This window comes from Hoplias malabaricus, chromosome 3, assembly GCF_029633855.1.
Source record: "Hoplias malabaricus isolate fHopMal1 chromosome 3, fHopMal1.hap1, whole genome shotgun sequence".
Lineage (NCBI taxonomy): Eukaryota > Metazoa > Chordata > Actinopteri > Characiformes > Erythrinidae > Hoplias > Hoplias malabaricus.
Window position 1 is genome coordinate 41,876,701 of NC_089802.1, and position 26,357 is coordinate 41,903,057.

General features: G+C 43.9%; 1 protein-coding gene across 1 annotated transcript; it reads right to left on the reverse strand.

Moving 5' to 3' along the window:
• Positions 1–2,522: 2,522 nt before the first annotated feature.
• zgc:113054 (uncharacterized protein LOC541322 homolog) lies at positions 2,523–25,659 on the reverse strand. Its single transcript, XM_066666313.1, has 11 exons — positions 25,520–25,659; positions 17,814–18,003; positions 17,334–17,425; positions 17,020–17,252; positions 16,289–16,525; positions 15,986–16,057; positions 15,592–15,808; positions 13,716–13,924; positions 11,925–11,997; positions 6,295–6,412; positions 2,523–2,960 (listed from the first exon to the last, which is right to left on the reverse strand). The coding sequence occupies exons 1-11, from the start codon at positions 25,539–25,541 to the stop codon at positions 2,765–2,767; spliced, it is 1,659 nt and encodes a 552-aa protein (XP_066522410.1). The 5' UTR covers positions 25,542–25,659; the 3' UTR covers positions 2,523–2,764.
• Between the last annotated feature and the right edge of the window lie 698 nt (positions 25,660–26,357).

Below are 26,357 nucleotides of genomic sequence, written 5' to 3' on the forward strand. Positions count from 1 at the left end.
TCATATGAAAAACCCAGTGATCCCGTGACTCCAAAAACATTAGACCCAGCAGACAATTTTATTTATTATTCATTCATTCATTTTTGTAACCACTCCATTCTGATCAGGGTTGCGGTGGGTCGGGAGCCTACTTGAAACCATTAGATGCATCACACACTCCCCCAGTCACTCACACCTGCTGACAGTTTCACAGCTAATTCATGTGTGTTTGAACTGTGGGAGGGAACTGGAGCACTCGGAGGAAACCCACACAGACACAATGAGAACACAACAAACAGTGACCCGAGGCAGGGATTGAAACCACAACCTCAGAAGCCTGGAGCTGTGAGACAACACTACTACCTGTTGTCCACTGTGCCACACAATTTTATTACAATTTTATATAATTTTATTTATGAATCATGGGGTGGCACAGTGGCGCAGCAGCTAGTGTCCCACTCACACAGATCAAGGGACCTGGAGGTTGAGTCCCGCTCCAGGTGACTGTCTGTGAGGAGTGTGGTGTGTTCTCTCTGTGTCTGCGTGGGTTTCCTCTGGGTGACTGTCTGTGAGGAGACCTCCAGGGTGTATTCCCACTTTGCGCCCAATGATTCCAGGTAGGCTCTGGACCCACCGCGACCCTGAACTGGATAAGCGGTTACAGATAACGAATGAATGAATGAATAAATAATGAATCATATATTTTTTATTCAACATGACCCTCATGTTCAGATTATGTTTAAAGAGTACAAGTCTTTAACAGAAATGTACACGAAGCACTGTGTAAACAGCCCTTGTCCTCATCACATCTTTAAATACAGCAAATCTGCAGATGTATTTTTTCAGCACATACAAAGTTTAGTCTCAGTAGTTGGTTGCATTTTCTGCTTCCAGTTGATCGTTCTAGAATAAAAGCTTTAAGCGCTGTCTCTCTGATGGTGACAGTTTTGTTGCTCCTCCAGGTTTTGCACAGCTGTTATGAGTCCGAATTTCACATCAACCTCTCGTTGTTTTTTGGACTTTCTCCTTTATTTTATCTTGCAAAACTGGGGATATTTATGAAAAACGGATATTTAATAAACTTCATGGCTGGAAATGTGATAAATGAATAGTCTATGTCTTTAGCATGGTACTGTGCCCTGAGGATAAAAACCCTTTGTCCTTTTCTGTAATGTTACACTTAGGCCAGGTTAAAGGTTGGATGGTGTGCGTGTCGTGTCTGCGGTGCTTTTTCCTCATGAGTAAGAAACCTAACACTTGTCAGAGAACGTTTGTACTGAATTTGCTCATATTTAAAACTTATGCAAAATGTTTCTTGAACAAAAGACAGGGACAGACATGTCACAGTGCTTCACTGGCCTTTAACTGACTGAAGTCCCAATCAGAAACTGCTGAAATGGCAGCATTGCCACCTCATCAGTTTTCTAACAGAGTGAATGATAAACCTACATAATTCATGTTTTAGTGGCTGCAGTGATGTTCGAAACACTACCCCCACCCCCACCCCCCAACACCAAAAATTTGCCAACTTCAGCAAGTCCTTAAGGTCTCAATCTGCAATTTCCTCAAAGCAGTCATCACCAGTGTAGGGTTCATTACTTAAGTGTGATGTGATACTGATTACAAATCACATGTACCCCATGAACATCATCTAATCTACTCTGATACATTTGGATTACTTTTGGGGCTGCTTCCACTTTTGTTTGTGCTCCCTGTGTCTGCGTGGGTTTCCTCCTGGTGACTGTCTGTGAGGAGTGTGGTGTGTTCTCCCTCTGTCTGCGTGGGTTTCCTCCGGGTGACTGTCTGCGAGGAGTGTGGTGTGTTCTCCCTGTGTCTGCGTGGGTTTCCTCCGGGTGACTGTCTGCGAGGAGTGTGGTGTGTTCTCCCTGTGTCTGAGTGGGTTTCCTCTGGGTGACTGTCTGTGAGGAGTGTGGTGTGTTCTCCCTGTGTCTGAGTGGGTTTCCTCTGGGTGACTGTCTGTGAGGAGTGTGGTGTGTTCTCCCTCTGTCTGCGTGGGTTTCCTCCGGGTGACTGTCTGCGAGGAGTGTGGTGTGTTCTCCCTGTGTCTGCGTGGGTTTCCTCCGGGTGACTGTCTGCGAGGAGTGTGGTGTGTTCTCCCTGTGTCTGAGTGGGTTTCCTCTGGGTGACTGTCTGTGAGGAGTGTGGTGTGTTCTCCCTGTGTCTGAGTGGGTTTCCTCCGGGTGCTCTGGTTTCCTCCCACACTCTAAAAACACACGTTAGTAGGTGGATTGGCGACTCAAAAGTGTCCGTAGGTGGGTGAGTGAATGTGTGTGTGTGTTGCCCTGTGAAGAACTGGTGCCCCCTCCAGGGTGTGTTCCCACCTTGCACTCAGTGATTTCGAGTAGGCTCCGGACCCACCGTGACCCTGAATTGGATAAGCGGATAAAGGCAATGAATGGATGATTAAATCCAGATATCTACTCGACTACATCTGCCATAATGCATTAGGATAGGAGCATCCTGCAAATGCTGATTGTAAAACTAAACAACTGTAGTCACCTTTTTTGAAATACATTCATTTATATTCGTATAAAATCATATAAAACCATATATGACTTTAAACAGGCACATGATTCAAACATAATGAGAAGTAACCAGATAACATTATCTTAAGCTCTGCCAAATGCCATGAAAATTGAAACTAAACACGGCTATACTGAATAACCTTAAGGAAAATTTTCAAAAAGAGCATCTCTGTGGAGAAGGACAAGGCTTTGTTTTTTTTTTCCCCGTTGTGATCTCAGTCAGAGAGAGTTAAAGTTTTCTACCACAGACTTTGCCCACCCTCTATGACTAAGTTATGCCCTGTCATGTAGTCGGAGGCTTCAGATGCCAAGTAGACCACTGCTGCTTGCAGGTCTGTCACTAGAGCCAGCCGTCCGGCGGGGATGTCTGACAGCCAGCGCTGAAGAAGAGGCTCCAGACTCTCCGAGTGGATGAGAGGGGTGTCAACTATCCCCCTGAAAGAGAGAGAGGGAGGGAGGAAAAACAACCACATGCATCAGACATGAGAGGCAAGGAGTGACAGCGCTGTCTCAGAGTCACTGGCCTCAGTCACAGAGACACAAAAACAAGACCAATTACCCTTCAGACTGTCCGGGGCTGAGAGGAACAGGGCAGCGGTCAGGCTTTAAGTGGGATGTTTTGTCATTTAATGACCATATAGTAAGGTTAAGGCTCTACACGGGAGGCACCGTCAGCCACTGGAGTGTGATTTGCACTTCAGGTGTCCTGGTTTTGATTCCCCAGGGAAATCACATCCACTGCCATTTACAGACTCGGAGTCATTGTTAACCCACGCTGGTGCCGTTGGGCGTCAGTGCTGGAAGAAAAGGAGCTCAGTGACAAAAGTAAGTCTTGCTTGGACACTGCGGTCACTGGAAGAAAATTTCAGTTTGATGGCAATCAAGGCTACGAGTGTTCTACTGCTGCATCCCTCCCTGTCACCCTCTGGGAATTTACAATGGAGAATCTCCATTCATGGGGTGATGTATTCCAATAAAAGGCTTAGTGTGTGCCCAGAAATACACCTTCACCTTATAATGACAGCTTTAAAATCCCAGTGATGTACTTCACTGAGCTGAATTAGGGAGAAAGGAGCCACTGTCATTGCTTCTCTGGACTCAGCACCGCAGAAACTGCACTAGGGAGCTTGTCAAAGAGGGTAGGAAACTGCTCCCTTCCCTCATTCCTTGTAAGGGAGCCCAGGAGCATAAACACCAAACCTTGCCTAGTTACTTTGTTACTTTAAAATGAGACTGAAATAAACCAGCTTCTTTATGTCCCAGCTTTTATTAGGTAGTATTTCTTATACATAGAACTTAAAAAGACACTTTTGAATGTTTGCCTGGCTCAAAAACATGTTTTCTTAAATATAAAACATCAGTTTTCACCACCGACCACACCATGTAACCAAGACCATAACCCTAATTCTAAGCTTACATTTTTTTCCAACACTTCATCTGAAATGGGATTTCAACACTGTGTTTGTCTCCCTTTGCCAAGACGATTTTACCCTGGAGCATCTCTGTGAGGATTTGAAAACACAAAAGCATAAGTGAATTCAGGTTTCCATCATCCCAAAGGTGCTGAAAGGTGCTAGGTTTGCTCTTGAGCTCAAAGCTTTGAGGGGGGATTTATACCTCTCTAGTCAGTGCTTGGCATTGGGTATGGTGACCTTGGCATTGGGTATATATGGCTTCTCAAGAGCATCCAATTTCATGGACAGATCATGCTTCTCTGTTTCCATATTTTGGATACAGTGTAACATTCAGCAAAGTCAGCTCTGCAAACAGTATTCTACTGCAGGTGGAGCTTTCTCTCTTCTTATAAATAAAGCCAACTCACTGCAAACAGCAAGAAATGCATTTGTACCTGATGCCTCTAATGGAAAACGATGGCTACAGCATCTAAAAGCCATCAGTCTGAAAGCTAATCGCGTGGCGTTTCGGGCCGGCAACAATACATTCCTCCTTCCCTTGATATCGAACCCAACGTGGAGGTAAATTGACTGCCTCCGAAGCGGCGTGTGACACCTTTGGTTAACATATTTCAACCTCAATTATATTTCTCTTTGGCTGTGCTTTATCTGAGAACCCTTCCTGGCAATCAGAGGGCTTGCTGTTTTCCCTCAGCCAATTTCCCAGATAATGCAGCTTATCACCGCGGCGGCTAAAGTTGCCAATGAAATCAGGCGGCAGTCAACCTCACTTGTGCTAATTGTGTCCCCCCCTTCTCCCCATCCTTTTTATGCATATTTACCCACTGTCACTTCACAGGAATCAGAGGCCCATTGAGGGACCCCTGTGTGTGTCGGGGGGAGGGGCGGGATTGCTTCCTTGCAAATTAAAATTAGCAAACAAGCTTGTGATAAATAAAAATGAGGCGATAGGGAAAGTGTGTGTGTGTGTGTGTAGCGGATTTGCTGTGGGAATGGCAGGGGTTCGGGGATGCTCCGCTTCAAGCAGCACACACACACACACATACATTTCCGCCTCGTCTTTTCTTCTCTTTCCTCAGAAGAGCAGCGCTGACAAATAGATACAAACAACGCTGCCATTGTTGTGCTGACATTTCTGCTGAGGAGGCTAATTTGAATCCCTAATTGAATATGACAATTAAAGAAACTGTTTGCTTGATTCATCCCTCTAGACGTCATCCAATTAAGCGAGATCGCACTGTTTCGCGCGCAAATTACTGCTCCATTCTCAATCGTACGCCTCTGTGGAAAATAATACATTTATTTTTTTTCTTGGCCTTGTCACAACAAATTAAGATTTGGCCCAAACACCAAAACCTCGCTTTAATGCCCAACAATAGAGAAATACAAAGAAAGTCCTCTTTCTTGTTAAACATGAGAAAAGTTGGCACCACTCCATGATTCCTATGCATTTACATATAGCGCAGAACACCGCCAGGAAACATGAGCCTGCATGAATGTGGGGAAAGTTTAAATAATTATATCGCAGACACTGACAATATACTCATGACTCTCTCCTGTGCTTTAAACAATGTCATATTCAGTGGAACATGGAGCTTGAGCGTGCTTGAGGGATAGGACGATATTTTATTGTTATTGTGATAAATCACATAAAACATGCTTCTCTGGTTAAAATAGTGAATGTAGTCAGTACTTGAAAGACACCTACCAACTGTATGTTTCATTACAAAGAGAGGATCCTAAACTCGCTTATAATTACTGAATATTTTAAAGGAGAAAAATGCACTGTGTGCAGCAGCACATTAATGTGAGGATCTGGAGCTTCTACCAACACAAATTGTGAAATAAAACAACCCAGTCAGTTTTTTGTGATCTGCCTTAATCTGAGGACATGATAAATTTATGTTGTTCTGTTATTTTGTCCTGTGTCTTACATAGATAGCAGATACTCCAGGATTGTCCCGCCTCCTTGTCTGAGTCTCTCTAAGTACAGCAGTCGATCCATGTTTATGTGACAGCGTAAAGACGAGGTTAAATGCAGCAAAACTGACACAATGAGTGTGGAGAAATAAGAGCACTGAGTAAAAATGAGAACGGAGAAGAAAGAGAACAGAGCAAAAATGGCTTAAAACCACAACTTCTCCTCCCAGCTCCTCACTGCTTTCAGCTCGGGGTCGGGGTGAACAGCAAGCAGCTCATTTTCATTTAAAGGAACAGGTGCTAAAAACAGGGCTGTTTAGACACAGGGAGAAGGCTGCTGTGGAGTTTGTTCCTTGTGGGTAGAATACGTCCCTGCTAAGGGTATGTAAAAAAAACATTTGGTCAGTTGTGAAAAGACCTTATATTTAACTTACGGCGAGATGCAGTTGACTCGAACTCCTCGGTCAATCCACTCTGTGCCTAAGGTTTGAGTCAGCTTCACCACTCCAGCTTTAGAGGTGTTGTAGGCCAGTTGTTTTTGAGGATGAGGTACTGAAGATTAAAAACAAAAAAAATCAGTAACAAAGAAGTTAAACCTCTGGTTTATGGAGTGTTCACTCAGAATGGGAACAAATGGGACTTGTGGATTTGTGATGCCCCTCCTTATATTAATTGTAGATGCTCCCCTTCTAATAATAAATAATAAGACCATAAACACTCCCTCAAATCAAATGCAAAACCCAACCCAAAGCCTAAATCCTAGTCCTAATCCTGTCTTAAATACAGTTGAAAAGCCACTGAGATTCTGCAGATCGTCTTATAGATATAGGCAAATGTACTGTTGGGAAACTTGCCCAATGATGTTTGCTGGTACCTGAGCAGAGTTTCAAACCCCAGTTTTTGCCTAGAAAGCTACACCAACCACAACAAGAACGATCTCCTTTCCAGTCAAATAAAACCCTACCACTTCTCTTCTAATGTGCTGCCGTTACAGAAGCTGCTATTTTATTAATCGTGAAACACATTAAAATCGATTCAGGGCCTTGAACATGCGATCCATTTTGGGCCCAATTACTTCATTCCCACTCATAACTCAGAGCGTGGGCCTGAACTCAGGCGCTACTCGAAAACACTTTCATTAGCTTTCGGGACCCCGCAGATGAGGCGATGTAAAATTAATTACTCTGGACGTTCAGTTGTGCACCGTCTTCAGGAACAAAGGCAACATGCCATTTGTTTGCCTTGACCGTCGCAGATGCTCGACGCCGCATGCACTGGCGAGGAGAGGGGGCTCGCTCTCTGCCGCACGATTAATCATCGAGAGGGAGGCTCCAAGTTACATACAACTTTAGTAGTTAACCCCCTCACCCGGTGATCTCACTGCCAAATTGCCGGGGTTGGGAGCGGGATGATAAATACGTCGCAGCTGTGCGCTGGCCATGTGGAGATGGACTCACGCTCTCTGGACCACATTTGTTCTATGCTTTTTTTTTTTTTTGCTCCCGAATTATCGTAAACACATCTTTCCAAACAACAAAGCTGCACATGAACATTTCTTTAAATCATAATGATTACAAAGCATTTCTGACATCCAGGTCATTCTTTTAGTTTTCTAAATGTATATTGTATATTGTAATTTTAATGTCATTAACACAGGCCAGTGCTGTGTGAGGATGTTCCTGTCTGAGCTAGGACTTGAACCCTAGCCAGTTATTGAATTCTAGTTAGTTATGTGAAGGGCAGCGGTATAAAACACTTGTTCAATGCTTTCAAATGTTATTTTAGGGCTTACATCAGGACCCAGGGGCCAAGTTGTCAGGTAAGATATATATATATATATATATATATATATATATATATATATTATTTTTATTTATTTTTTTTTACTGTTAATATTTAATTTTTAATGAAAAATACATTCTTTTAACACACACACTCACACACCTTGCATATTGGTCACTGAAGACAAGAAATTGGCACCTCTTGTAGGTTGCATTACACACATTATTACTATTGTTATGATTATTTTTTTTAATTGTTTAAATGGTGCCCAATATTAAAATCTGTTTGCCCTGTGAAGGACTGGCGCCCCCTCCAGGGTGTATTCCTGCCTTGCACCCAATGGTTCCGGGTAGGCTCTGGACTCATCGAGATCCTGAACTGGATAACGGTTACAGATAATGAATGAATGAATTAAGCAGGATATATAACTACCCACATATTAATAAAGTCTTTATAATTATGAATAAATAAAGATAATAAATGAAGAATAAATAAATAGAGTATATTCAGCATCAAACAGAGAGGGGGAAAGGCTGTTATTCAGTGTGATAGCATGAGCAGGCGGCCTGACATGGAGCAGGTTAAAAACAGCTAAAAACTGTTGAAATTTCCAAATCCATCTTATCAGCGCTCAGAAAAAGCCTGACACGTGCTAATCCTCGCTGATAGACGTCGCTAGCCTTTGTGAGTTCGGCCTTTAATGCCCCACATAAATCCGCATTGAGGATGCCCTTAAAGAGCAGCAGGCTTCTTTTTTTCTGAGGAGAGCAAGAGAGAGAGAGAGAGAGAGAATGAATGAGAGATACCTTAAAGCCTTTTGAACATCTATCCAGCAATTTAGCCCTTCTTTTAAGTGCAGGAAAACAAAGCTCACCATCTAGTCCCCTTCTGTCATTGGTGAGATTCCAGAGGTCAAGATGATTTGCAGTGTCTTATGTATCCGCTTCTAATCAAAGTCCATCAGGAGTTTGTTATTGAAGCATGAACTTGTTTTTCAGGTATTCTGGTATCTTTTTCCATAAACAAAAAACATATGAAGCCCCTTCTTTTCTGGGGTCAGGATGATGATATTTGGGGTTGTGAAGGCATTTGAATGGCTGGTTGTTTCTCAGTGTAACCAGGTCACATACTCCCAGCCTCCAGAGACCGGCAGCAGAGGGGAAAACAAAGGAAAGGGAGAGAAACCAAAGTGTTGGGTTCACCAGATGGACAGAGCCGCTGTCACTGTGCATTTTAATTGGACTTTCATAGCTGTATTTTCTTCCCCCAACTTGGCTACAACAGGCCCCATCTGATTACACATTATGACAATATTATAACAGATGTCCAGGCCAATAAAGCAAATTCCTGAAGGACTGCATGTAATGTGAGTAATTGATCACTTTTGTCCTCCCTTGTTCTCTCTCTCTCTCTCTCTCTCTCTCTCTCTCTCGGTGTAACAGCATGCTCCTGTTCTACAGATTGCCCCACAGTTGGGCCCAGTGTCCATATGGTACACAAGTTTATTGGCTACTTGACTCCACTGTTGATGGAGTGCCGCTGTTGCACCACATGGGACCTGTTGGAGGAATTGTTACAGTGTCACAAACTACTAGCGCCTTATTTTTTTTTTTTTTATTTCTCTCCTGTTTTTTTTTTTTTCACAGCGCGGCACAGAAGCGAATCCATCTTTCCGCCATTAAAGGCCGAGCCTCTGGCGCCGGACCGGTGAGATTCGCCAGGAAGTCCCTTTACACTCACTAAACCACAGGTTGCAGTTTACAGCCCTGTAACACTCTAACAGCGTCTACGTATTTATTATGATGCAAAAATGGTCCTACACGGGGCAATAAGAGGGATGCTGCTCTGTAGCTGTATAAACAGTAAAAGGGTCAATGAATTTAGGGTATCGCTCATATGCGGCCTGTTAAAATAAAACACGACAGCTTCATGAGCCAAAATAAAACTAAATAAACTGTGGAATAAATTTTAAGCTGGAGGTTCAGGTGTCTGTGTTTAGTGATAAATATACGAAGTTTGGGGATGCTTAGCAGTGTTTTACATGAGATCATAGTGCACATTTAACCATCCTCCTGTGTTATCTTTCTGTTACCATCTCTTATGTTAATGGGTCGGTTTTGACCCGTGTCTTAAATCAGCCATAAGACACCCTAAAAACTGTTAATTATCAACCAATTTGTTTCTGACCTCTTGTTGACCTTGTTATTCTTCCTTATCCATGAAAGGACTGGTTTTAATTGTTCATTGTTGCAGACTGTAAACTGGAGATGTACACACTACAAAACACAAACTCTAAACTGACTGGGCCTTACATGTCTGGACATGTCTGTCTTTCCTTGTTTTGTGAAACAGACAAAGATAGAAGCCCCAAACTGAAGCTCGAGTGGTTGTAGGAGGAGCCAGCTGTAGGCTGTTGGTGTACAGTGTGTTTATGAGTCCAGATTTGGCACTTGTTTTTGTTTTCTGATTTAAAATTATACCTGGGTCAAAACTGACCCTAACAACAGAAAAGCCATAATTTTAACAAGAGCATTTTATAATTTAGTAAAAAAAATGTTTGTCAAAATGTCTTGATGCAATAAACAAATTTATAGAGCATTTGTCAGCATTTAAAACCTAAAACTGGGTCGCTCAAAACCCTAACATAAGAGGAAGGTGTAAATTTCTGTGTACATTTTATGACTTTATTCCCTTCCCCACCCACTCGGGGGGGTATTTCACAAACCAGGACCTCTCAGTTCAGCCTCAAGTGAAATATGTCCAATTGGAAAAGAGCTGGGGAACTTGCCTTTTGGAGAGGTCTCAACTCTGGGCTTAAATGATCCATCTTGCTCGTAAATCTTGCTTTGTGAAGCAGCCCCCATAATGGAATGCACCTTGATTCTAGCGTCTAACGAAAGTTTAACAAAACTTGATTTTGGTTCCTTTACCAAGTCTTTATGGGTCCTCAGGGAGCCTGCGCTTAGCTTCAACACACCCTGACACACAGGGACGGGTAAAAATGTGGACAGCTGTGGGGGCGTTGGCCCTGAGGGCTTTTTTGAGCACTGCTGATTAGATAAAACCTGCTCTTCACACCAGAGAAGACATTTTGATGAATGAGATGCGGTGGGTTAGAGCTAAACTGGAGAAGGCAGTGTGTGTAGTGTATTAAGATAAATACTTTGTAAAAGGCAGTTAAATCAATCAGTCAATCAATCAATCGGGCACATACATACAAACAAGTCTAAACATGGAGATACACTTTTCCATAGTGCATTGAAAAAAAAACCTTGTATCTCCATTTTTGACATTTTATAATTTTTAAACATGAACTGAAAAATGGACTGAACCCCTACAGAGCAGGTATGATTTCAGGTAGTGGATCATTCTCAGTGGTGCAGTGACACTGATGTGGTGGTGCTCTGTTAGGCAGCCGTGGCCTGGTGGTTAGGGAACTGGGCTTGGAACCAGAAGGTTGCTGGTTCGATCCCCTGAGCAGGTAATGACTGAAGTGCCCTTGAGCAAGGCACTTGACTGCCGTGGTTAGGGCTGCTCTGGGAATGTGTGCTCACTGCCCCCTAGTGTTCACTAGTGTGTGTGTAAATGTGTGTTTCATTGCACAGATTAGCTTAGAACAAATTCCTCTGTGGCCAATAAAGTGATTCTAATTCTAGTGTGTGTTGGTATGTATGGATCAGACACAGCAGTGCTGTTAGATTTTTTAAACCCTTTAGAGTCACTGCTGGACTGAGAATAGTCCACCGACCAAAAACATCCAGCTAAAAGCGTCCTGTGTCACTGATGAAGGACTAGAGAACGACCGACACACTGTCTCCTACTGTCTCTGACTTTACATCTACAAGGTGGACCAATGAGGGAGGAGTGTCTCACAGAGTGGACTCCAGTAGCACTGCTGTGTCTGATCCACTCATATCATGTGATGGTTGATCGGTTTGTATCCCCAAGTTCCTGATTTTAGGGCCAAAATACTGAATAATTAAAATAATGAAAGGTAATGGAACATATTTTGTATCGATTTTACAGTATGTTAGTTCTGAAATTTAAACACAAAGGACAGTTGGCAAAGTTTACATCTAAAGATGCAGATGAGGGTGGAAATCACTGCTTCCTGCTTTTATTTGCATTTCACACACAGTCTCAACTTTTCTACTTTTATTTCTTTGTCTCTGTTACTAAGCTAAAACCCTTTTCCTTTCCCCACTCTTAGACATGGGGAGAGCAGTATTAAATTCTGAGCGAGTAATATCTGAGGGTACGGTAGCAGAAATTCATCACTCACCTATTAAACTGGCCATGGAGGCGGTGTTGATTATCTTGCCGTAGCCTTGCTTCAGCATGACACGCCCGGCTGCCTGAGGCAGTCATTTGAGGCAGAGAAGAGACAAATGCGCTTTCAGAGGCACGCCACAGTATTGACACCTTTACTAATCAGACACACAGTAACATTCACAGGGAAAATAAGAAGGAATGCATCCTCCATGTTAAAGAGGAGCAGAGAAAGTGTCAAAAACATGTCAGCGTTCATTTAAAAAGTCTCTAAGACATCTCTATCAGCTGTCTGTGTAATGTCCCACACTAGGGGTTATCAGCAAACAATATTCTCTTCCCTTTCTCCAAAACACCTGATCCATTTGTGACACGTCCAGAAACGTTGAGTGATTTGCATTTTACTGTCATGTGAAGAAAAATATAAATAAATACTCATACCTTTCTCTAGGCTCCAGGACATGGACGACACTAAAAATGTTATTAAAACAGCTCTATGCTGCTATTTAGACTACACAGGCAAAGTTTGCGGACATCCTGAAATAAAGGGTATTATTAATATCCTAGAGATTTTACACTCATTTGTTGCAGTAACAAATTCTACACGTCTAGGAAGGCTTTACTTTACGGGTGGGATAGGGCTCTCAATCGATTTTTAAAAAATGTACTCATTAATAGCACAGTTTGCTGTGATTAATCGTGAATAATGCGACAAACTGGCCAGAGCAAAGCATAATATCACAGTGTTGTTTTGATGGTTTTTGAAGTAGAGTCTCTGAGTAAAAGTTTCAGGGAGAGGTTTACCATCAGACATCAGGAAGTTTTAATGTAGAAAACGAAAGCTACAGTGCAACTCGTGCCTCAAAAGAGATGAAATAGGAGTTGTGTCTGTGTGTGTGTGTGAGTGAGTGAGAGAGAGGGTCAGCGTGAGTTATATTTAATACAAATTTTAGCAGAGATAAAATGTAATCAACCTTCTGAAGTCAACAGCAGCGACAGTGTCCTTGTGGCTAAATAAAACTACACAAGGCTCTAAAAATTACGAGAGGAACGTGTGGCTAAATTTGGTAAATAATTATTTAGTGTTAAAAAAATGATGCATTCGATACCCACATGCTCCCACGGTCCAAAAATACATGTTGGTAGGTGGTTTGGTGACTCAAAAGTAGGTGTGTAGGTGTGTGAGTGTGTGTGTTGCCCTGTGAAGGACTAGCGCCCCCTCCAGGGTGTGTTCCTGCCTTGCGCCCAATGATTCCAGGTAGGCTCTGGACCCACCGCGACCCTGAACTTAGTAGCTTAAGAGCTTAAAGATAATGAATGAACGTGTTAATGCATTCATTCTGACAGCACTAAAACAAGTCACATCCCAAAACCCATCCCAAAGATATTGGATGGAGCTCCTTCAAAAAACGAAGTGTTCACTGATTATAAGTAGTGTCTACAAACTATTGAACATACATTTTTACGCTGTGATATGATTGCGCTTTCAGAATAAAGCATTACCAGCTCGAGCAGGAGAGCAGCATTTGATTGTAAGGAAGTATTGATTCCTTGTGAAGCTTCGCTGTGAATCATCTCAAGGCATTACATATTATTTAGTTCACTTTTCTATTCCTCGATCAAGGACGTGGACCTGTTCGCAATATGTTCAGCTGTTGTTGGGGGTGATTAGAGGGAGTGAATAGAGTTCTATAGCTGTTATAAAAGAAGTGGTTGTGCAACGACTTACATAATGCCCCTGTTCTTTAGGAGCTGCTCTAACCTGCAGGACTAGAGTGAGGAATGGTGATTTGGAGAGAAATACCTGGCAACACAGGAACGTCCCCCGGAGATTGACATTGAAAGTTCTGTCCCATTCGTCCAGGCTGGTGTCTTCGCTCGCTGAGTTCATGTTGATTCCTGCATTGTTGCAGGCGATATGAACCGCACCCCATTTAGAGATGATGCTGTCTATCATCTTTTCCACATCCTCCACTTTACTGATGTCTGCAACCACTGCCATACTGGAAATCCCTGTGGTTGGGACGATGAAACCACATAATAACAGTGACTGTAATACACGGCTGGAAGACCATTCTGTACAGGTTTGTTTTTGTTTTCCAGCTATGAGAGTGTAAATAAAAGTAAATAATATTTGAGGAAATACATATTTGTACATTTTCATAACAGTATTATATAAAGAATGGCCTGGATTCTGGACAGGGTGTACGCAGTCATTCATTCATTTTACGTAATTGCTTCATCGTGATCAGGGTCACGGTGGGTTCAGAGACTACCTGGAATCACCTTTGACAAGGGTCAGTTCATCGCTGGGCATTATACATTCACTCAGTCACTCACACACTCACAATCACACAAACTTGATAGTAGGTGGACTAAGTGTGTGTGTGTGTGTGACTTGGTGAGTGTGTGAAACTGTCCACATGTGAGTGAGTGAATATATGTGTGTGTGGTGCCCCATCCTTTGTTTGTTCCTGCCTGTGTGCCAATGACAGAATGAAGCAGTTACAGAGGATGAATGGAAGTAAACTCAAATGCACAACCACTGATCTCTGTTTCATTCTGCATTATCACTAACGACACTTTATATACTTTCTGTTGTATATAAATCTAGTCATTTAGGTTTTCAGACTTTTATCTCATGCCTTTATCTATTTATGACTTCAACAAACATAAAATGAACCTTGAGTACTTTGTGTAATGAAACTAAGTGTGAAAATAGCACCAGAAAAACGAGGATGAGCTTCTGTTCTCTGATTAGAGGGCTCCATCTGCTGGAAAAACTAGGAAATGAAGCAAACCATTTATTTTCCAGGGAACCGTTTTTAAAATGTGAGCAAAATTATGAAGCGTTGCTCAGTGTTGACTGTTTGGTTCTATAAAAAATAATTTAAAAGCTTGTTCACAGTGGAGGTAAATGGAACCAGATGTCTGCTTAGTAACGCTAACTTATAAAGCTAATACATCAAATGTTTTGCTTTAATGCTGAGATAAACCTAATAAATATATATATATATATTACTGCATTATTAGGAAATAAATATATAGAATTTTTTATGACCATTACACACACAAATCAGTCAAAATATAAAATTGGGCCACTTATTTCTACACTCATTGTCCATTTTATCTGCTCCACTCACAATACATGTGCAATTTGTAATTATACAATTACAGACTGTAGTCAATCTGTGGCTCTGCATACTTATACTGCATACTTTCATCCTGTTTTTCCATGGTCAGGACCCTCACAGAACCAACACACAGCAGGTATAATTTGGTTGATGGATTATTCTCTGTGACATTTATGTGGTAGCGTTGTGTTAGTGTGTGTTGTGCTGGTACAAGTGGATCAGACACAGCAGGGCTGCAGGAGCTTTAAACCCTGCGCCCACTGTTGGCTGGATATTTTTAGTTGGTGGACCAGTGGTCAGTCCAGAAGTGACACTGAGGCATTTAAAAACTCCAGAGGCACTGCTGTGCCTGATCATCTCCTACCAGCACAACACACACTAACACACCACCACCACGTCAGTGTCACTGCAGCGCCGAGAATGATCCACCGCCACATTACACCTGTTCTGCGGTGCCTGCCCTCTACTGATATAAAAAAAATACTTCTATAAGTATCTGTGTTGGTATACTGACACTGCTACAGATTAACACAAATTAACACATACCTTTCAGGGTGAGTTCCTGGGCTACTGTCTCTGCCTTGGCTCTGTCCAGGTCTACAATAGCCACTCTGGCTCCTGCCTCGCCGAGAGCGTGAGCAAATGCTCGGCCGATCCCCTGTCCGGCGCCTGTCACGTACGCCACTCTCCCATCCAAACTCATCCGGGACAAAATCCGCTTCCCCTGGACTCCCCGGAAAACTTCATCATACACCACTGTGTCCTGTCACAAAGATTATGAGATCAGATCAAGTTCAGCATCTACATGGGTACAGTCCTACAGCTGCTCAGTTTACAGAGGCTTTTATGGTGAGTCTAGTGGACACACAAGTGAATGATTATGGATAAGTTATTAAAATAAACTGCTAATGGAGGAAACGGTATTGTGGGTAAACATTACCTGTACATTCGTCTGAAGGGAGTATGGAACTCTTCGGATAATCGTGATGCCGTCCCTCAGTGGAATCATCACCTTTGTGAAGGATTATTGAACTTTATTTACTGAGGTTACATTCCCCACCTGACGGTGCATAGTGATGTAATGCTATTTCAGAAAACGTCTTAAAAGTGGGGCACAAGTTTCACATTTGATATTAACAGCTTAAATCCACTGTCATTTTGAGTTGATTAAGTATTATCCTTTAAAAGACAGACCTGCTCTACCTGTGGGTCACTGGAAACAAGCTGGTTGTAAAAGACAGACCTGCTCTACCCGTGGGTCACTGGAAACAAGCTGGTTGAACTCTCTCAGGGCCAGTCCATTACGGTCAGTGGAGTCTTGGAGGTAAACTTGGCCTTTAAACAAAGCGTTGTCCACACACAGCACTCCATCCATGCGCAGCAAGTTGTGGTCCAGCAGGAACTTGTAGTAGCTGAGGTAGTTGCTTTTATCTGCATCAATAAACACCAGGTCAAACTGCTCACCTGCACTGGCAAAGTCCTACAAAACAGAACTATAAACAGTTAGAAAATCTGTATAGAGTCAGAACACAGAACCATGCTGTGTGTCCAGATGTTTGTGAACGCCTACTAATCCGAAAATTCCTTCTCGCTTCTTGGCATTAGAATTAATGTTTGAATTTTTCTGGGTTCAGGATTCGATGGCATTCAGCTACAAGAGCATCAGTGAGCTCAGGTGCTGATGGTGGATGATCAGTAGGTATTGAATGGATTGAGGTCATTGTCATTTCCCTTGCTCTACAACCCAATGCCAGGGCTCCAGACTGTCCAAACTCACCTCATGCTCTTCTAAGGAGAGCTGTGCCTCTAAGACTGAACATCTGTGTCCCCAATGGGTGCATCTTATAGTGGCTCAATTCACTAATTTTAGGGTGTGTCTATCGACATTTGGGCTTAGTGTATGTGCTCCAAACCCAAGCTCAGGATCACTGCGGTAACTCTGAATTGCAGAAAATGTCCTCGTTACAGACTCACCTTTAAAGACTCCATAGCTGATCCAACCTTCACCGTTATTTTCTTGCAGTGTGGAGACTTGTCGAATATGGGCTGGACAAAGTCCTTCAGATACGGCTCAATCTCACAGGCCACAAGCTGACCGTCCTCGGGTAAAGCCTCAGCCATGGACAGAGCTCCGTAACCTGTGAACATGCCAATCTCCAGGACTTTTCTGGCCTTACTGATGTGGACCAGCATCTTCAAAAACTGTCCTACAAAGCCACACAAAATTAACTCACATCTGAATATATAAAATAACATTTATACCTATAGTTATAACTATCAATTATTACCTTCAACGTGTCCAGTAATGCACTCTTTGGGAAGCCTGAACTTGGTTTTCCCATCTTCATACACTTTATTCCAGTCATGGGAAATAGTTTTCCTGATAGAAGTAAGAAAATAAGAAAAGATGTATCCTAAAGATGATCTTAGAACATGTATCATCTGTTTATATTCCTCCTACCCACCCTGTCTATTAATAGTAAGCCCTATGTCACTCCTTAGTGCAGGGTGCACAACACCAGTCCTGAAGGGGCCGGTACCCAGCAAAGTTTGGTGATTCCTCTGCTAGAACACACCCCCTAAACCTGGTGATACACAGATGAGTTGAATCAGGTGTGTTTGAGCAGAGGAATCAGCAAACTTTGCTGGATACCAGCCCTCAAGTATTGGAATTGTGCACCCCTGCGTTAGTGCATGCTTGTTATCCATTATGGTAGTACCTTGTGGTGTGTGGGATCTCTAAAACAGAAGCTGTGACATGTACTTACTTGTATAGCTCAGCTAATGGTTCACTCTCTGGACTGCTCACTCGCTCTAAATACAAGTCCAGTCCGCTGGCGATGTCCAGAGCCTTCTGAAGATTAGTGCGTAACTCCACAGGAACACTGTCATTACTGTCTGCGATTTCTTTGGCCTTCTGCAGGTATTCAACTATAAACTCCAGAGGAGTGTCTGAAACTATAGTTCGAAAAAAGAATATGAAGGCAAAGACTGGTATTAGTTAAACATTTACATCTCAGGACTCGCATTCACTCAGGACCCACATTCACTCAGGACTCACAGTTACTCAGGACTCACAGTTACTCAGGACTCACATTCACTCAGGACTCACAGTCACTCAGGACCCACAGTCACTCAGGACTCACATTCACTCAGGACTCACAGTCACTCAGGACTCGCATTCACTCAGGACTCACAGTCACTCAGGACTCACATTCACTCAGGACTCACAGTCACTCAGGACTCACATTCACTCAGGACTCACAGTCACTCAGGACTCACATTCACTCAGGACTCACATTCACTCAGGACTCACATTCACTCAGGACTCACATTCACTCAGGACTCACATTCACTCAGGACTCACAGTTACTCAGGACTCACAGTTACTCAGGACTCACATTCACTCAGGACTCACAGTCACTCAGGACCCACAGTCACTCAGGACTCACATTCACTCAGGACTCACAGTCACTCAGGACTCGCATTCACTCAGGACTCACATTCACTCAGGACTCACATTCACTCAGGACTCACAGTCACTCAGGACTCACATTCACTCAGGACTCACATTCACTCAGGACTCACATTCACTCAGGACTCGCATTCACTCAGGACTCACAGTCACTCAGAACTCGCATTCACTCAGGACTCACATTCACTCAGGACTCACATTCACTCAGGACTCACAGTCACTCAGGACTCACATTCACTCAGGACCCACATTCACTCAGGACTCACATTCACTCAGAACCCACATTCACTCAGGACTCACATTCACTCAGGACTCACAGTCACTCAGAACTCGCATTCACTCAGGACTCAGTTACTCAGAACCCACATTCACTCAGGACCCACATTCACTCAGGACTCACATTCACTCAGAACCCACATTCACTCAGGACTCACAGTCACTCAGGACTCACATTCACTCAGAACCCACATTCACTCAGGACTCACAGTCACTCAGAACTCGCATTCACTCAGGACTCAGTTACTCAGAACCCACATTCACTCAGAACTCGCATTCACTCAGGACTCAGTTACTCAGAACCCACATTCACTCAGAACCCACATTCACTCAGGACCCACATTCACTCAGGACTCGCATTCACTCAGGACTCACAGTCACTCAGGACTCACAGTCACTCAGGACTCACATTCACTCAGGACTCACATTCACTCAGGACCCACATTCACTCAGGACTCACATTCACTCAGAACCCACATTCACTCAGGACTCACAGTCACTCAGGACTCACATTCACTCAGAACCCACATTCACTCAGGACTCACAGTCACTCAGAACTCGCATTCACTCAGGACTCAGTTACTCAGAACCCACATTCACTCAGGACCCACATTCACTCAGGACTCACATTCACTCAGAACCCACATTCACTCAGGACTCACAGTCACTCAGGACTCACATTCACTCAGGACTCACATTCACTTAGGACTCACAGTCACTCAGAACTCACATTCACTCAGGACTCGCATTCACTCAGGACTCACATTCACTCAGGACTCACATTCACTCAGGACTCACATTCACTCAGGACTCACAGTCACTCAGAACTCACATTCACTCAGAACTCACATTCACTCAGAACTCACATTCACTCAAGACTCACAGTCACTCAGAACTCACATTCACTCAGGACTCACATTCACTCAGGACTCACAGTCACTCAGAACTCACATTCACTCAGGACTCGCATTCACTCAGGACTCACAGTTACTGAGGACTCACAGTTACTCAGGACCCACATTCAATCAGGACTCACAGTTACTCAGGACCCACATTCACTCAGGACTCACATTCACTCAGGACTCACAGTCACTCAGAACTCACATTCACTCAGGACTCGCATTCACTCAGGACTCACAGTTACTGAGGACTCACAGTTACTCAGGACCCACATTCAATCAGGACTCACAGTTACTCAGGACCCACATTCACTCAGGACTCACAGTCACTCAGGACTCACATTCACTCAGGACTCGCAGTTACTCAGGACTCACATTCACTCAGGACTCGCATTCACTCAGGACTCGCATTCACTCAGGACTCACAGTCACTCAGAACTCACATTCACTCAGGACTCGCATTCACTCAGAACTCACAGTTACTCAGGACCCACATTCACTCAGGACTCACATTCACTCAGGACTCACAGTCACTCAGAACTCACATTCACTCAGGACTCACATTCACTCAGGACTCACAGTCACTCAGAACTCACAGTTACTCAGGACCCACATTCACTCAGGACTCACAGTTACTCAGGGCCCACATTCACTCAGGACACACAGTCACTCAGGACTCACAGTCACTCAGGACTCACATTCACTCAGGACACACAGTCACTCAGGACTCACAGTCACTCAGGACTCACATTCACTCAGGACTCGCATTCACTCAGGACTCACAGTCACTCAGGACTCACAGTCACTCAGGACTCACTTTCACTCAGGACTCACAGTCACTCAGGACCCACATTCACTCAGGACTCGCATTCACTCAGGACTCGCATTCACTCAGGACTCACAGTTACTCAGGACCCACATTCACTCAGGACTCACATTCACTCAGGACTCACATTCACTCAGGACTCACAGTCACTCAGGACTCGCATTCACTCAGGACTCACAGTCACTCAGGACTCGCATTCACTCAGGACTCGCATTCACTCAGGACTCACAGTCACTCAGGACTCACATTCACTCAGGACTCACAGTCACTCAGGACTCGCATTCACTCAGGACTCACAGTTACTCAGGACCCACATTCACTCAGGACTCACATTCACTCAGGACTCACAGTTACTCAGGACTCGCATTCACTCAGGACTCACATTCACTCAGGACTCACAGTTACTCAGGACTCGCATTCACTCAGAACTCGCATTCACTCAGGACTCACATTCACTCAGGACTCACATTCACTCAGAACTCGCATTCACTCAGGACTCACAGTCACTCAGGACTCGCATTCACTCAGGACTCACAGTTACTCAGGACCCACATTCACTCAGGACTCACATTCACTCAGGACTCACAGTCACTCAGAACTCACATTCACCCAGGACTCGCATTCACTCAGGACTCACATTCACTCAGGACTCACAGTTACTCAGGACTCACAGTTACTCAGGACCCACATTTAATCAGGACTTACAGTTACTCAGGACCCACATTCACCCAGGACCCACATTCACTCAGGACTCGCATTCACTCAGGACTCGCATTCACTCAGGACTCACAGTTACTCAGGACTCACAGTTACTCAGGACCCACATTTAATCAGGACTTACAGTTACTCAGGACCCACATTCACCCAGGACCCACATTCACTCAGGACTCGCATTCACTCAGGACTCAGTTACTCAGAACCCACATTCACTCAGGACCCACATTCACTCAGGACTCACATTCACTCAGAACCCACATTCACTCAGGACTCACAGTCACTCAGGACTCACATTCACTCAGAACCCACATTCACTCAGGACTCACAGTCACTCAGAACTCGCATTCACTCAGGACTCAGTTACTCAGAACCCACATTCACTCAGAACCCACATTCACTCAGGACCCACATTCACTCAGGACTCGCATTCACTCAGGACTCACAGTCACTCAGGACTCACAGTCACTCAGGACTCACATTCACTCAGGACTCACATTCACTCAGGACCCACATTCACTCAGGACTCACATTCACTCAGAACCCACATTCACTCAGGACTCACAGTCACTCAGGACTCACATTCACTCAGAACCCACATTCACTCAGGACTCACAGTCACTCAGAACTCGCATTCACTCAGGACTCAGTTACTCAGAACCCACATTCACTCAGGACCCACATTCACTCAGGACTCACATTCACTCAGAACCCACATTCACTCAGGACTCACAGTCACTCAGGACTCACATTCACTCAGGACTCACATTCACTTAGGACTCACAGTCACTCAGAACTCACATTCACTCAGGACTCGCATTCACTCAGGACTCACATTCACTCAGGACTCACATTCACTCAGGACTCACATTCACTCAGGACTCACATTCACTCAGAACTCACATTCACTCAGAACTCACATTCACTCAGAACTCACATTCACTCAGGACTCACAGTCACTCAGAACTCACATTCACTCAGGACTCACATTCACTCAGGACTCACAGTCACTCAGAACTCACATTCACTCAGGACTCGCATTCACTCAGGACTCACAGTTACTGAGGACTCACAGTTACTCAGGACCCACATTCAATCAGGACTCACAGTTACTCAGGACCCACATTCACTCAGGACTCACATTCACTCAGGACTCACAGTCACTCAGAACTCACATTCACTCAGGACTCGCATTCACTCAGGACTCACAGTTACTGAGGACTCACAGTTACTCAGGACCCACATTCAATCAGGACTCACAGTTACTCAGGACCCACATTCACTCAGGACTCACAGTCACTCAGGACTCACATTCACTCAGGACTCGCAGTTACTCAGGACTCACATTCACTCAGGACTCGCATTCACTCAGGACTCGCATTCACTCAGGACTCACAGTCACTCAGAACTCACATTCACTCAGGACTCGCATTCACTCAGAACTCACAGTTACTCAGGACCCACATTCACTCAGGACTCACATTCACTCAGGACTCACAGTCACTCAGAACTCACATTCACTCAGGACTCACATTCACTCAGGACTCACAGTCACTCAGAACTCACAGTTACTCAGGACCCACATTCACTCAGGACTCACAGTTACTCAGGGCCCACATTCACTCAGGACACACAGTCACTCAGGACTCACAGTCACTCAGGACTCACATTCACTCAGGACACACAGTCACTCAGGACTCACAGTCACTCAGGACTCACATTCACTCAGGACTCGCATTCACTCAGGACTCACAGTCACTCAGGACTCACAGTCACTCAGGACTCACTTTCACTCAGGACTCACAGTCACTCAGGACCCACATTCACTCAGGACTCGCATTCACTCAGGACTCGCATTCACTCAGGACTCACAGTTACTCAGGACCCACATTCACTCAGGACTCACATTCACTCAGGACTCACATTCACTCAGGACTCACAGTCACTCAGGACTCGCATTCACTCAGGACTCACAGTCACTCAGGACTCGCATTCACTCAGGACTCGCATTCACTCAGGACTCACAGTCACTCAGGACTCACATTCACTCAGGACTCACAGTCACTCAGGACTCGCATTCACTCAGGACTCACAGTTACTCAGGACCCACATTCACTCAGGACTCACATTCACTCAGGACTCACAGTTACTCAGGACTCGCATTCACTCAGGACTCACATTCACTCAGGACTCACAGTTACTCAGGACTCGCATTCACTCAGAACTCGCATTCACTCAGGACTCACATTCACTCAGGACTCACATTCACTCAGAACTCGCATTCACTCAGGACTCACAGTCACTCAGGACTCGCATTCACTCAGGACTCGCATTCACTCAGGACTCACAGTTACTCAGGACCCACATTCACTCAGGACTCACATTCACTCAGGACTCACAGTCACTCAGAACTCACATTCACCCAGGACTCGCATTCACTCAGGACTCACATTCACTCAGGACTCACAGTTACTCAGGACTCACAGTTACTCAGGACCCACATTTAATCAGGACTTACAGTTACTCAGGACCCACATTCACCCAGGACCCACATTCACTCAGGACTCGCATTCACTCAGGACTCGCATTCACTCAGGACTCACAGTTACTCAGGACTCACAGTTACTCAGGACCCACATTTAATCAGGACTTACAGTTACTCAGGACCCACATTCACCCAGGACCCACATTCACTCAGGACTCGCATTCACTCAGGACTCGCATTCACTCAGGACTCAGTTACTCAGGACTCACATTCACTCAGGACTCGCATTCACTCAGGACTCAGTTACTCAGGACTTGCATTCACTCAGGACTCGCATTCACTCAGGACTCACAGTCACTCAGGACTCACAGTCACTCAGGATTGAGTCCCATTATTCATTAATCCATTCATTATCTGTAACCCTTATCCAGTTCAGGGTCTCGGCAGGTCTGGAGCCTACCAGGAATCCCTGGCAGGATAGGCGGGGACCCCAGTCCTTCACAGGATGACACACACTCACACATTCACTCACACTTACGGACACTTTTGAGTCGCCAATCCACCTACCCTTTATGCTAGGCTTTACTATTTCTTTCTCGTCTCACAGCAGAAAAAAAGAATGTTGGCAATTAAAAGACCTTCAAAGCTTGACTCTAGATGAATATATTGCTGTATTTCTGCTCCATAGTTGGGTAATATTGACTGATTTTTGTTGTAGATGGAACTGGCGCCAATGACATGAAAGTAAACAGAGACCGATAGTGTTATAAAACTAAACAACTCGAGTAACAAATTAATATCTGTGGTAATTCAAATGGTGAATAAAAACGTACAGCCACATTACACTTACGTACAAACAACAGTCATATTTTAGGAACAGATCAGTGTTCTCATCACTTTTAATGCTTTTTAAAGTTCTAAGGTTTTTCATTCCTGTCCAAAAACCTTCACATACTGTTCATTGTAGTTCAGACTGCAAACCACAGAGAGTCATGACGGAGCAGCCACTTTGTTTTCCCATTTACAGGGAAATGAATTAATGTGTACAAGCACACCCAAAGACTATCCAGTGTGACCAAATAGCTATTAAATGGTGAAGAAATATCATCAGAGTTATTTTTTTTATTATTATTAAAAGAATAGTGAAAAGAAGCTTAAAGGAACACTGGGTAAGATTTGGTATTAGCTCCTGGGCACACCCTCCAGTTGCAGAGTGAAATTTATTTTTACAGCACTGTTCTAAAATCAACCAAAGCTACACAATATAATTTCTGCAGTGCTGAGGCCAGATTAGCAATGACAGAGGCTCTGTTCTCACTATTACAACTCAGAGAAGCATCACAATGATGTCGTAGCTGTAACTGTAAAGCAAAAACCTTACATATCATTCTTTTAAAGACCAATCTCTAGCCCAATCTGTAGTTCCACTTCAAACACACTCGCTACAACTAGCAATTAACAGAGGAGTTTAATGAATCATTTGTGTTTCTGCAGATGAATCCTCAAACTCTTTTGAACATCAACCCCCCAAAACTAGAACAGTGCAACCCTGATCTAACAACAAGACTATTGCTCTGCCAAATGTCAAGCTACACTTTTAGATTAGTACTTTAACAGGAGTCGACTCCAAAACAAGATCTGATTCAAAGAATTGACTCCTTTATGAACGGCACACCACTACATTTCACTGTCCGTGCACTAAACACTGGGCGCTAAATAAAGCACTGGAAAAATGTTACACCCCACGACACACACACAGTAGAGTCACTTCAGCAGCCATACCACTTTAAACTACTCACCTTTATCAGCCTGCATGGACATTCCCCACCCAGAGGCACACACACACACCGAACTGAGAGGTAGAGAGTGAACTTCACTGAATTCCGCTCCGCTTCTTCACGAGTTTCCCGAGTTTATCGCAGCCTGTTACCCGCTTCTCTCTCTCTCTCTCTCTCTCTCTCTCTCTCTCTCTCTCTCTCTCTCTCTCACTCTCACTCACACACACACACACACACACACTTGTATCTGTTACTAGTGGGGACATAACCGAATTCAATTCATTTTGTGGAGATTTACCATTTCATGTGTTTAACTGAAGCCTTATCCTTAGCCTTTAAACATGTCTCCTCCTTAAAATGTAATGATTCACAGCTGGGACCCAGTAAACAAGGACCGTCCCTGGAAGATCAAAATAGGTCTAAATATAGTCAGTGGACGTAAAAAATCAATCTTTACAAGTCAGTTCATTTGTGACTTATTAATAGCGTCAATGGACGTCCAAAAGTACTTTACAGTCGTTTGACAACTTTAACTCTGATAGTCGTTTCAACTGCAATTTTCAACCTTAGACGGCAGTCGGTACGTTATTTCAACATCTACATATTTGCTGCCACAGAAACATGAGTGGGCGAACAGGATTTGGTATGATATATTCATTCACACACACACACACACACACACAGAGAGAGAGAGAGAGAGAGAGAGAGATTGGGCAAGTCTCTGCACTGGAATCTCACCTGTCTTTCTACATTTATCGGTTGTGATCTGAATCGCTTCCAAACCTGTTTCCCGAGGACTGGGGAATTCTGTGAAGAGTTTTTCCTGAAATATTTTTGTAAATGAAAAACCAAAAAAAGG

Coding starts and splice junctions, on each gene's coding strand:
- zgc:113054 (XM_066666313.1), bottom strand. CDS start 25,541: ATGTCCATGCAGGCTGATAAAG. Junction 15,809..15,985: donor CCCTTCAGACGAATGTACAG/GTAATGTTTACC, acceptor TCTTTGTGACAG/GACACAGTGGTGTATGATGA. Junction 6,413..11,924: donor CTCCATGGCCAGTTTAATAG/GTGAGTGATGAA, acceptor TTTAATCTTCAG/TACCTCATCCTCAAAAACAA.